The sequence below is a fragment of the Ischnura elegans genome, chromosome 12, assembly GCF_921293095.1.
Source record: "Ischnura elegans chromosome 12, ioIscEleg1.1, whole genome shotgun sequence".
In the NCBI taxonomy this organism is placed as follows: Eukaryota; Metazoa; Arthropoda; class Insecta; order Odonata; family Coenagrionidae; genus Ischnura; species Ischnura elegans.
In genome coordinates this window covers 13,613,969-13,626,725 of record NC_060257.1, presented here as the reverse complement: position 1 = coordinate 13,626,725, position 12,757 = coordinate 13,613,969, and the positions used below count along the sequence as shown (strand labels likewise).

General features: G+C 41.0%; 1 protein-coding gene across 4 annotated transcripts in view; it reads left to right on the top strand.

Annotated features, from left to right (window-relative positions):
- Nucleotides 1–5,479: 5,479 nt before the first annotated feature.
- LOC124168905 (immunoglobulin superfamily DCC subclass member 3-like) overlaps nucleotides 5,480–12,757 on the top strand; it is a 590,362-nt gene continuing 583,084 nt past the window's right edge. For all 4 annotated transcript variants that reach the window (XM_046547288.1, XM_046547287.1, XM_046547286.1 and 1 more), the window contains exon 1: nucleotides 5,480–7,335. In XM_046547288.1, coding sequence (XP_046403244.1) covers nucleotides 7,236–7,335 — 100 coding nt within the window. In that variant the 5' untranslated portion in view covers nucleotides 5,480–7,235. The remainder of the gene's footprint in view (nucleotides 7,336–12,757) is intronic.

The window sequence follows — 12,757 nt, the reverse complement described above, 5'->3', positions numbered from 1 at the left end:
AAGGCCATTTCAATCTTTATTAATGTAGTAATAGCTCTGCAGTGTTCCCCTACCTTAATGATCAGCTATGCCACCGAATTCCATTTCTGTAGTTACTCGTGAGGCAGTGGTCCAATCGGTACAGCGTTAGGATACTGATCTAGGGATCCCAGGTTCGGAGATAGACTCATCCTCGTTAATTTCCGATTCGGATAGCTATAGATAAATTTTAACCCAGGATAACTGATATCAGAAGGAAACAAATAAGTAATTATGTTTAGGTCCAAAACGTATCACTTTTTAAATAAATAAACTTTCATAAAATTGATTCCATTGGCCACGAGTTTGCCCTGTTTTCGAATGCTTTAGACACTAACTCAAAGCTTCGAAATCTTTGCCTGCATTTGGCTTTACCTGTGTTCAGAGCATCCGGCAGCTGTGAAAACTCTCGGCCAATCGGAGCTCTTGGTTTAAAGTTTCTGTAGCTCATAAATGCTACGTTTTTTATCTAAGTATCATTACTTTTTGTTTCTACTGACATCAGATATCCAAAGTTATAATTCCGTGGCATAATTTATCTCCATCGTGTATGAAACCTCAAATACAGAACTTTACAGGGAGGTGGAACGCTTTTGCACGATAATTTACAGGTCATCTGATTGCTGAACATCATAAAATGTGATTGTTATGCTCATTTTCCCGAAATTACGATAAAAGGTATATCGGAGAAATACTGAAATTATCTATCTCCGGAATAAAACCCATTATTGATAAGTTAACTCATAATTTATTAATTAGTCCACGTTGTTAAAATTATGAGCCTTGTCCTGTATATTTATATAATTAATTCTTTCCCACAATTTGAATTTGATACCAATGAATAGTTGATTTTTCCAAAAGTAATTTGAGTGGCATGTAATTAGCCTTATTAATTTTAAATTAATTTCTAAATTGCTAGAGTTGCTTGGCTTTCTACTATAGGAGATTTTTAATGCTCTAATAACCATGTATATCTGTGATGATGGGCAATTATAGCAATATCTATGCATCAATACTTGAAAAATATAAATAAAATCATATTAAAGCAATTTATTTTAATATTTATTCCATTTAAATTTTGAATTTAATGGGATGTAACTACTAAGTGAGCTTTAGCTTGATTTATATATGATTTTGGAATCTTATAATATAAATACTTAATTTAAAACCTTTCTACGGATCTACGTCAAGGTTAAATAAATTTATTCAATACCGTGTCTGCTCGTAACAATTTATTTGGTACAACCCCAAACGTTTACAACACTTTCGTGTCATTATACAGGGACTCTCACTTGATAATGACAGGGGAGTGTTGACTAAGTAAGTAAGGAGTATGGAATGGACAAAGTAATCAATATATTTATTTAACCATGAGGAAATTCCACTAAGCTAGCTTGCATATAATTGAAGATCCAGGAAACTTAAAAACTTGGCGCAGCCAATGAATGTTAATGATTTTTAACTTTGAATAAATTTAAAGTTTTCTCATTCATTTTTATGCATTTTACTTTTAATTTTGAGAATTATCGTTTCTATTTCAGTGAACTTATGTTAAATGCATGTTAATGAGGCAACGCAGTGCTGGAATACCTGGACTCAGTGGAAACTAAGTGTCAGTTGATTCCATTTTTACGCTTTTTAATGCAGTGTGAGTTCATAACGCACTTTTACGCATATTTTCCATTACCTATTTACCATTCACTCATGCGCACATCTCAAGGCTCCGTAATGCGCAATACTGCCGACGCAACAAACCAGAATCTCACGATTATTTTTCTTTCCCCCTGATGGATACATGCAGCATTGCATTTTAAGTCAAGTTTCGATTTGATTTTTCATCTGCGTTCATAATTTTCTGCGTTCCTCATAATGTACGTACGTAATGTATGTACGTTTGTGTCGTCCCGGAAATCTACAGTTTAATGCTGAATTAGGTTTTAACTAAAAATAATAATACGCATGTCTAATTCCATTCAAATAAAATAGCTGGACATTAATCCTATGAATATTACAAAAGAGGATGCTAAAGTTGGCCTCTAAATGTGTTGTCAACTACAGCGCATTGTCATGGGTTTACAGAATTCGCCACTCGCGTCGCTGACGGACAAAGTGATCCGAATTTCACAGCGAAATAAGTTATAATGTGTGTTAACCGAAACTTATATACATGATGATGGGATAAATTAAAATATATAAACTTTTAAAGCTATTCATAGCAATTACGAACAATATACTGCAAATTATTAGAAAAAATCGATCGCATTGCACTCAGCACCGCGCCGCGGACATTAATGAAAATCGATTAAAACGTGGCAATAGAAATAAGCCTTGGATATGTGAGATGGAATAGGGTAGTCTCCTTCATCAAAGAAAACGAAAGGAATTGATTTCGATTTGTTACCCACCATTAGGGTGTTCATAATATACAAATTATTTAGTTTTAGAAACACCGGTTTAGACGAATATTAATGGTCAATTTTAACCTCATTTAAAAAAGGCCAGATTGGCGCCCATGCGATGCCACTCCACGTGACGTCACAGGGACCTAGTTTCTAAACGAGTAGATAGGAGTTTTACATCGCCTGATATTACCAATGCATGCATGAGGCACAGAGCTCAGGGAAACATGTCTTTATAATCAGCTATTAAAACTGCCTAGGGTCGGAAAGTTTTTTTTCGTGTGAAAAGGTATTAATAATCCTTATTTAAGCCAAGCGCTACCAGCTAGTAGGGTACTCTGCTACCTGCTAGCATCCTGCGTCGTATCAGCGCTCAAAGCTTTGTACCAAGGTCACCTCAAAAGGCGGCAGGAGGAACCAGAACGACGTCACACAAAGTTTTCCCAGCATTCATACTTAGCCGTAGCGTTTTCGCGCGCTTGAAAATTTTCACATTTCATTTAATCGCGGAAAATAGATATCGTCATTGAAAAATCTACAAGCGTTAAATACGTACTTCAGGAGTAATAATCTTTTGATTTAGGCAATTAAAAAATAATAGGAAACCAGCCTATTGGGCCTCCTCTGTGCAGTCCCCTTGATATATCCCAACAATGAAAACCTAAGTACAGATATCGACATCCCCTCACTACAGCTGTCATCTGAACTTTGCATTTTTCTTTCTCTGAGAGCACTACACTGTAATAGGAGTCCCCCTAGAGTTTACCTTGCCTCTAACCAAACCTTTTCACGGCCTCTCTCCCGGCTCCATCTAAACTCCTAACTTGCCGCGGCGCTTAGGCTTACGCTGGTCAAAAGTTAGTCGTGAGAATACAAATTGCCGCTAATCCTGGGAAGGCTTTCAGACGCGTAGGAAGGGACTATGGTTTGGTCTTTGCTGCCGGATTTTAACCTGAGTGCAGACGTGAGATAGTGGATGGAAGATATTATTAAAATGTATCCGCGGCGAAAACTATTCGAAAACAGGGTGAAGTAAACAATCCGGAACATTAATAAAGAGTAAAAACTTCTATATTAACCCATTAGTGAATAGCGTCCGATATATCGGACGCGCGTATTTAATTTTTTTTCTGGGCTCCAGTTGACTTGCGCTACATTGTGATACTATATTAATTTCAAATGGATGTCTATCTTCACCGCCCTGCTAATATTTTAGCTGACTCCTTGAATTTATCGACTTGAGAAGCATTTATGTGAGACATGGCATTGGAAGAATTTTCAGTCACCCGCACGGGGTAAGTAAATTATTTTTTACTGCAGTATTTTGCTCAATTTGTTGATAACTTTTACCTCATTTATATTCTAAAAGATGATCTTTTTATCTTCTATATTATCAAGTTTTTCTGTACTATTTTGAATCTGTACTTTATTTTACTACTGTATTTTGTATCAACACTGAAAACTGACCGTCACATATATCAGACGGGACGGGTATTATTCAATCTATTGATTGTAAAAATTTTAAAATTGCAGAAATAAGTTAAAATGAATCTTATTAGCCAGAATTATTACTTTCTAATTGAAATTCAACAAAAATAACTTTATGCACTAATGGGTTAAGAGAAGTTAAGTGTATATACTCCTTCTAGGCCGGCCTTTTTTTTCAAGGTCTTTCTTGTAAAATTAATAATAGGTATCATCTTAACATTTTCACGGTGCATGAGGTAGTTCGTTTTTAACCTATTCTTTTGACTCAAATAGTTAAGAATTACATTTGAAAATAAAATTGGAAAATTCTTTCTCCATGAGAGTGAGGCTTCATCGTTGGCATATGCGAAGAAGGAGATTGGAAGCATCCGAAGTGTGGTACTGTCGAAGAAAGACGAACATAAAATGGATCGACCGAGTAAGTAATGAGGGAGTGCAAAGATTGGAGAAAAAAGAATTCATCTACAAACCCTAATGATATGACGGGACAGCTTAGTTTTCCCTATTATGAGGACATAATGCGCTAATGAAAAAAATCTTAGAAGCTCAGGTGGAAGGAAAGAAGAGCAGGATAGAGGAAACTTTCCCACCATAGGCAATTTTAATGAGTGATTATCAAGACATGTTTCCCTGAGCTCTGTGCCTCATGCATGCATTGGTAACCTCAGACGATGTATAACTCCTATCCTCTCGTGTAGAAATTAGGTCCCTGTGACGTCACGTGGAGTGAAATCGCATGGGCGCCAATCTGGCCTTTTTCAAATGAGGATAAAATTTGACCCTTGCCATTCGTCTAAACCGGTATTTCAAAAACCAAATAATTTGTGTATTATGAATACACTAATGGTGGGTAACGTATCGCAATCAATGCCTTTCGTTTTCTTTGATGAAGGAAACTACCCTTTTGTCAAGAACTCGAATAAAATGTATGGAACAGGTAGAGGCGGATGTGAAAGGGAAGAAATATGTAGGTGCGAAAAAGTAGGCCGACAGGAGAATTGAGTGCAGAGCTGCATCTAACCAATGTTAAGCCTGACTCAAACCATCATTTGTTTCATCCCTCTTTGTGATCACTGGAGCGATCGCTTTTCGCGACCGGAAAAGTGATGTGTCAGTCCTTCCAATGATTCAGGAATCCGATCATTGGATTCCTGAATCCCTGATGACGATGGGCGAGTTGCTCATCGAAACGTTGGAAGGAGAAATGGAGGACCTGACCCGGTGCGAAACCCGAGAAAACTTCGCTGCAATTGTTCGCCGGGAAAAAAACAGAAATTATACAACCCTTCCTTTGTCCCTTTACAGTGCGTACGGGTACGGGGCGATGTAAGTAGTCCGTCCTTTGGCCGGCCGTTTAGCGCGACCCCTCTCTTATATTTTCCGACAGGGAAGAGTGCGAGCCGAGAGAACAGCGGCGTGGGAGTAGCGAGCAGGAGAGAACGGATGGAGGGGAGGGAGGGTGGCGAAGATGGGGAGGGGCGGAGGCGGGAGAGGGGAAGGTAGGGGAGGAAGGATAGGCGATGGAGGGGAAGGGAGGGGAAGTGAAGTACAGAGGGCGCAGTTCGCCAGTGCGAGCCCGACCGCCGAGACGAGAACGTTGGGTGACGAAGTGCCACTCTACGTGTGCCACACACATCAAACCAACACTAAAACCACAGAAAACGGAGGACAGCATAAAAGACTAGTGTGTGAACCCCAATACATATATATACGGAGTTTTCTTCGATTAAAAAAAAAATAAAAGTGATGCTCTTATCGTGAACGGGAGAGGTTGCAAATATTTTTTTTGAAAAAAAAATCGAAGAGAACAGTGTAGTGCACCTACTTTTTTTTTAAGTGAAAAGTGTCCTGGATGTATGATTTCTTCCTTCCCGTACACATTAAGTAGTTCGCATTTCTGCCGGACCCTGATGGGGCGTCTCTGACTGGGATATCAGCCCTACTACATTCACTCCCACCTCCACCCGCCCTGCGTTCAACTGCTAGTCCGGACGGTTCCTTGAAGAGAGAAGCAAACTTATCAGAAGCGGGGATTTTGTGTTCCACGACCACGGTATAGTGCGACCCACCAAGTCTCCTTTGTGTCGAGGCGACCAGATCAAGAAACTGCAGTGATTTGTGCGTGTATTCCGTTTAAGTTAAAATAATTAGAAAAAAAAGGTTTCCTACACTCATTTTATCACCTTTTTTTGAAGAAAACTACTTCCACGGAGGAATAAAGAGGTGGATAAAGTGTTCCTTAGCGGCATTACAGTGTGAAGGAGAACCTTCAGGACCACTCGTTGAAACATGCGGTGCTTTATGTGTTAATTTTTTTTCTCGAAAAATTATTCCAAAAAAAGTTTTAGGACCCGATTTTTTTGAAGGATCCTCACCAGACTAGCTCCCGGAAATAATTGTTCCCCCACTCCGTACCCCCTAGCCCCCCCTCACCCCCCCAAGGATTCGTTTGCAAACGCCAGGAGACCCAGGCGTCCTCCTCCCCGAACGCTGACCCAATTCCTCGCTTCACAAGCTCCCACAAAAACCCCTTGTGTGCACCGGGTTTTCCTCCGCCTGCTAAGTATTCCATTCCGTGAGTGGGGTGGAGGATAATGTGAGGCATCGCGGGACTGAAGTGGTATTCCAACTCGTCCTCATGCGACCTTAAAACGCGGAGCTGCGACTGCTATGCCCCGGGAAATGATAGCGCTGAGAGCCGATAACCTGGCGACCCCTGCGGTCAAACTCGCCGGCCAGCAGAACTAGCGTCGACGGAGTATAAGACCCCGCTTACCCGTAATTTGGATTGTATTCGCCCTAGTCAACTTCTCTATCAGCTTATCGCTGCTCTTCTCCTTGTCTCCTGGATTTAAGATGTGTGAATGTGAATCGAAATAGTGTTCCTGTGTTATTACGTGACCATTTAAATCCTGTACGCAGCATTCAAATATTTCTGCGACGGGGAAAATCACGATTTTATTCAGTTTTACCCCAGCGAGGGACGTTGATGCAGGGCTGGAAGCGGAATTCTTCCGGATATGCCGCTATTAGCTTGCTCGTGTACTCAGCCACGGCCTGAACGGCTGCTGAGGCCTTTATAAGGGGCCTTCAAATCCCTCTTCGCACTTCTTTTGTTTCTGGTGATCGTGTCGTGAGATTTTAAGAAAATAAATCCTTTCGCGTGTGTGTAAGAGGATCGAGATGTCTTCATTGTCGGTGGTGTCGTGTTGGCTGCAGTCTTCGCTACCGGAGTTTCTCTAGTTCTTTCGTCCCATCAAGTGTTGTTCTCTGTTGTAGCCGCAGTGTGTGCTTGTTCTTGTTGGTGTGGAGTTGTTTCATGTGAGGGAGATGTCTACGCGGTCGGAGGCCTTTGGGGCCCGGAGGGGCCTCAGAGGGGCCGCCCTTCCAACGGTAGCTCTGCTAGTGGCTGTACTCGGATCACAAACAGGTGAGGCTTTTTCGTGATAGGGTCAGTGCAAACAGATTATATGAAGTGTATACTTGTGGATAAAGTGATTTAGTAGATTATGCTGCCGTCTACTTGAAAATCTGTTTCGGCAACCTAGAGTAGGCGTGTGCAGGATATTTTCGCAAACTATACGTTAATATTATTAACAAGAGTGCAAATGTTATGCTTTTTTGTAAAACATCGTGAATGAGGATTGAAAGAGACTCAAGATAAAATTAGGTGGGGAGAAAATTGAGCTGGTAGAGCAATTCAACTGTCTGGGCAGCACATTAGAGGAAAAACGGTTACAGCAGTGAGGAAAAAGAAAGAGAAATGCGTTAGCAAAGGAGAAATCATGAACAGGAAGGAGTTTCTAAGAGGATCGTTATGTAAGAGTTTAAAGAAAAGGTTAGTGAAGAGTTTGATTTGGAGTGTAGCGCTTCACGGTACGGAAACGTGGACACTTAGGGAGGAGGACGAGAAAAGGAGCTACGAAGTACTGGTCATGGTGGGTGAGGAAGAGGCAGCTTTTAGATTGAGTACTTAGCCGGGAGGGGATCTTTAAAACGGTATTAAAAGGTGGAATGTAAGGTAAACGAGGGAGAGGAAGGAAGAGAATAGGATTTTTAGATGGAATGAAAAGGGGCCTTATTGTGAATTGAATAGAGAAGTACTTGAAGGAAGGGTAGGCTGCCGGAATTCTTCGTAAGTACTCCAAGAATGCCAATCTTAATGGGTAGAATATTGTAATAATACTTTAGCGAGAGGGACACGAATTTTATGCCGATCCGACCGTATTTTCGGCTGCAGCACGAAGATGAAAACCGCGCGACAGTTTGCTCGTGACGTATAAATTAAAATTGACTATATTCAGATGGCAGTACCCTGGGCCAAAAATCAATTCTAACATCTAATGTTGTATGTTATAGTCTAAAAAATCAGTAGAATTTGAACCTTAACGTCTTTTGAGGTAGTAGTTCCGTTAACTATCTGACAATTTATCGTCAATGTTCTTAAGCTTCCTAAAAATCTGTAGAATTTGATCCTGAACATGTTTTAAGGCTGACATAGGATATTTTAGCGTGGGTTTTATAGGTGCTTATGTACGTGCTCTATGCTTGTGGTCTCTTAAGTATAGAGTGCTTATGAAGAAATCTTGAGGTATTAAGGTGCGAGAGTTATGTATCTTCAATTTATTAGTCATTTGGCTTTTGGCTGTTTCTTATCTGATAGGATTTTCTTAGGATTACAGTTAACATTGAACGGTGAATTCTTTTGGATCCTAAGGCTAACTTTGCGCCTGTTGGAGATGGAGTTTTGGTGCCTCGCCACACGCTGAAGAAGCGCTTGCGTGTGGGAGTTCAATCTCCGTAGGTCCCTCGCGTAGACTGTTGTTTCAAACCAACATACAACGCGAAGGCGCACCCGGAAAATTGGCCTAGAAACAGTTTATGCCCGTTAAGGCCGTTTTTTCTGGGGCCCTTAATTGTACAATCTGATGTGTGTGCGAAAAAGCAGTTAAAATTGTGTCTTGTGAAGCGTCTTCGAATTGCTAGAACGCATGCGAGAATGCATGGACGTTAGATGGCAGAATAGCCCTTGTTCTAATTTCTAATCTCGTGCATTCGCAAAATTGAACGCCGTGATGGGAAACTAGTGCAGTCCTAACCTGCGCAATTACGTGCCGCTTGTAAAACGGTCTCATCACTTACCATACATTCAAGATAACGTATTTCATTACACTGCGAGGCTCAAGTCTCCATCATTCTTAGCAGAATTCTGCACTAGGTTGTGCAATTTCTTTCCTCGTGCGGAAGACATTAAGCGTACCTGGAAATAGCCTACGATGCAGCATGTGCTTGTAGTAGATACTTGCAATTTTACGGAATGTACCATAAAATGTTCCGTCTGCGGCCAAAAATTGCGGTAACATTGGCCACACAAAATTATGACGATTTACTCGGGGAACGCAATTGCACAATCTGACGTGTGTGCGAAGGCTCAAAATTTCGTCGTGTAAAGCGGTGAATCGCAATAACCGAGAGTAGCTTAGTAGCCAAGTTAATAGAGCGCTACTGATCGAGTGGTCTCAGGTTCAAGTCTTGGGGGAGCTCATCGGACATTTATATATTTATTTCCAACTTCTCCGTAAACAGCACACAAAGGCCTTTACAACGGAGGATTAACGGAGGATGTTACAAACATCCATGCCCTGGATATGGACCACCTACCCAGGCGGGATTCGAACCCACGACCTTCGGTTTGGCAGGCGAGGGCTTTACCCCACCGCCGCCAAGGCCGGCATCCCCGAGCAAAATCATCGGAGTGTTAGGTGGCCCAGGGAAAGGAACTAGCCTCCTCTACTACGTATGTGTGGTGTTCATGCATACGCTTGTGGCTTAATTCGGGGTGATTTCTACCATTAATTATCCTCGAAAACCTTCGGGCAGTAACACAGGTTTTGAGTTAGTAATTTATTACGCTGTGGGAATAATGCAGCCGTTACTTTGAGAGTAGGTACACTATGATTTTTAATGAATCCATAGCTTGTAGTAGCCAGGTTCGTAATAGGCCGGGGGCGCAGCTAATAATTAAGGCTAGGGAGGGGTTTTTAGGCGCAAGTAATACTTAGGAGTATGGGGGTATGGCATACCCGCCAGGGTAAGCAGGAGTTGCGGGGGCCCTCCTCCAGAAAATTTTTGAGAATAATGATTCAAAATGGTGAGATTTACGGCTTTCTGAGGGATATTTGATTAATACTAACACTATGCTATAAGTAATACTGATCCGATTAAGTAAAATGGATTAAACCTAAATATTTCTTTGAGCTGTGGGGGGGGTGTTTATCCCCCAAAACCCCCTCTCGCTGCGCCACTGGTAATAGGTACCTTGCGTGCGAAAAATCCACAGAGGTTAAATCATTCGCCTTGACCGGGATTGGAACCCGGATCCCTCAATTTCCGGCCGAGTGCTTTAGATAGTTTAGCTACCGAGGCGTCATTCTTCCCTGTGGAAATTTGTGGACTATACGGGACAAGGCGGTCAAGGCCGTAGCTAGAAAATATTTTCGGGGGGGTTTATGGAATAGTAGACAAACATAAAATTAATTTTATAAGATAAATAAAATAGCGTGTACGGTAAAATATAAAGATCTATTAAAAACCCTTAAAGGAAATTATAAAAATATTATTATAAAATTGAATATAGCCTTATAGCTTTCTTTGCAGCGAACGAATGAATTAACTCCTCGGTGTCGATGTCAATTCTGCGGTTCCTCAGGAGGTTCATAAGTCACCCACCTCTCTATTAATTCACAGCACTATTATTATACACACTGCACTACAACTACATACACTGAACCTATAAATTCGCTTAGATAATTATTGACTTAAGTCGCGTTGTACTAGATGTCCCTGCGCCGCTATATAATATCGTCGTGTGAGCACCAAGCGATCATAAAGTATCTGTTTAATTTTTTTTCATTTCGGGGGGGGATCAATCCCCCTTGATCCCCCCCTTGGCTACGGCCTTGAAGGTGGTATGGACTATTGAGCATATTATGCGACTAGCAGTCCGAGTCGTGCGCACGGCGCCACAGCCGGAGAGCAAAGCCCGAACTTTTAACACGAAGAGGTGTTCGCTCGAGACTTGTTTAAGTATACTGGGACTAGTCACGGTGATCACTTTTACGGAGTCACCCGCAATGCACAAAACGTGTGAAAAACTCACAGAGGATTCATTCCATCCCGGCCAAGACGAATGATTTTTCCTCTGTGGATTTTTCGCTGAGTTTGTGCATAGCGGGCGACTCCGTAAAAGTTATCACCGTGGCTAGTCCCGGTATTCTTAAACAGGTACCTTGCATTTCGCATCTTCAAGCTGAATCATTATCTCAAATGGGGTGAATTATTATTTTTAATTAGAAGAGGAACTCTTTATGTCACCTTGTGCTCATGCATTGTCGTATGCCGTTATACAATTCAGGACTTTGCGCAATAGATTTTGAGATGCACGTTCGTACTTGAAGTAGGGTATTCAATTACGTGTATCGCTTCAATCGGGCTTTATGCGACGGGAGACCCCAAAATTCAACTAAATATAGTTTATGCTCTTTTTGGCACCTTGAATTTTACCGTATGTATATTCAGGGGCGGATCCAGGATTTGTTCTGGGGGGCACAGGGGTATAACAGGTCCTCTCATATTTGAGATTAAAAACAATATACAACAAATTACTGTAGAAAATATTCTCTTTATTTAGATATGAAAGTTATTAATATTAGAATATCGAGGCTCCGTAATACTCATGATATAATGAATGTAATGATAATAAAAATTTTATATATTTTTTAAGCGCCTGGGGAGGAGGGGACGTGCCTATGTATGTATTATTACGTGAAGCCGCTATTTTTCCCGTCATCTTCGGCAGTATACGTTGGTCGTAGTGCTACCTTGTCCGATGTGGGTAGGTACGTAATAGTGAAACACTGCATATCCCCACGCAATTTCGCAGATTAAAACTGCATTTCTTTCTTAATGTGGCGTGCAATAGCACGAATGCACACACAAAATTAGGGCAGGGACTATTTTTCCATCTCACGCCCATGCATTCTCGCAGGAGTCATTGCGATTCACCGCTCTACACGACGCAATTTTGACTGAGCCTCCCCACACATGTCAGACTGTGCAATTACCTTCCCCTGGTAAAACGGCATTTATAGTGAGCGGATAATGTTACCATAATTTTTGGCAGTAGACAGAAAATTTCATGGTGCTGCTCGATGGGACGGTAAATCGAAAGAAACGGAAATAGTTAGTATATTCCACACCATTAGATCACATGTGTCTTCCACCATAATTTAGATTGGATCAGGCCACGGACGCATGTAAAGGGGGGCCGTGGAGAATCATTCCGCCCCCCAGAAATTAGGAATAGCGTAAATAGGTAGCGAAATATATTTATTCTTCAGAAAAAAATCCAAGATTTAGGAAGAGATAGGAAGAACAAGAGTTATAATAATACAGTTTCAGGGCACGTCGATAATTGCAAAAATTATATTATGTATTAAGTGTATCGTATTATTGTACAGGAAAAGGAGCTGTCTCCCCTAATACAGACTGAATAATAACAGCCAATCTGATGGCTCCCTTGACATGATTTCTTCCAATTACCATTCACGAGTCACTTGACTCGTGAGGGCTCCAATAATGGACAGAAGTATCATTATTGCAATATGTTATCAATATTATAATTTGCAGTTGAAACGTTTTCATTTTTGAAATTTCGTATATATAATGTCTTACCATTTTATTACATAGAAAAACATAAGAAATGTGTGTACCTAAGTAAAAAGCAAGCATAGTATTACACCAGGCCAGATTTGATACAACACAAGAAAATTATGTGCTCTTAACATAACTAA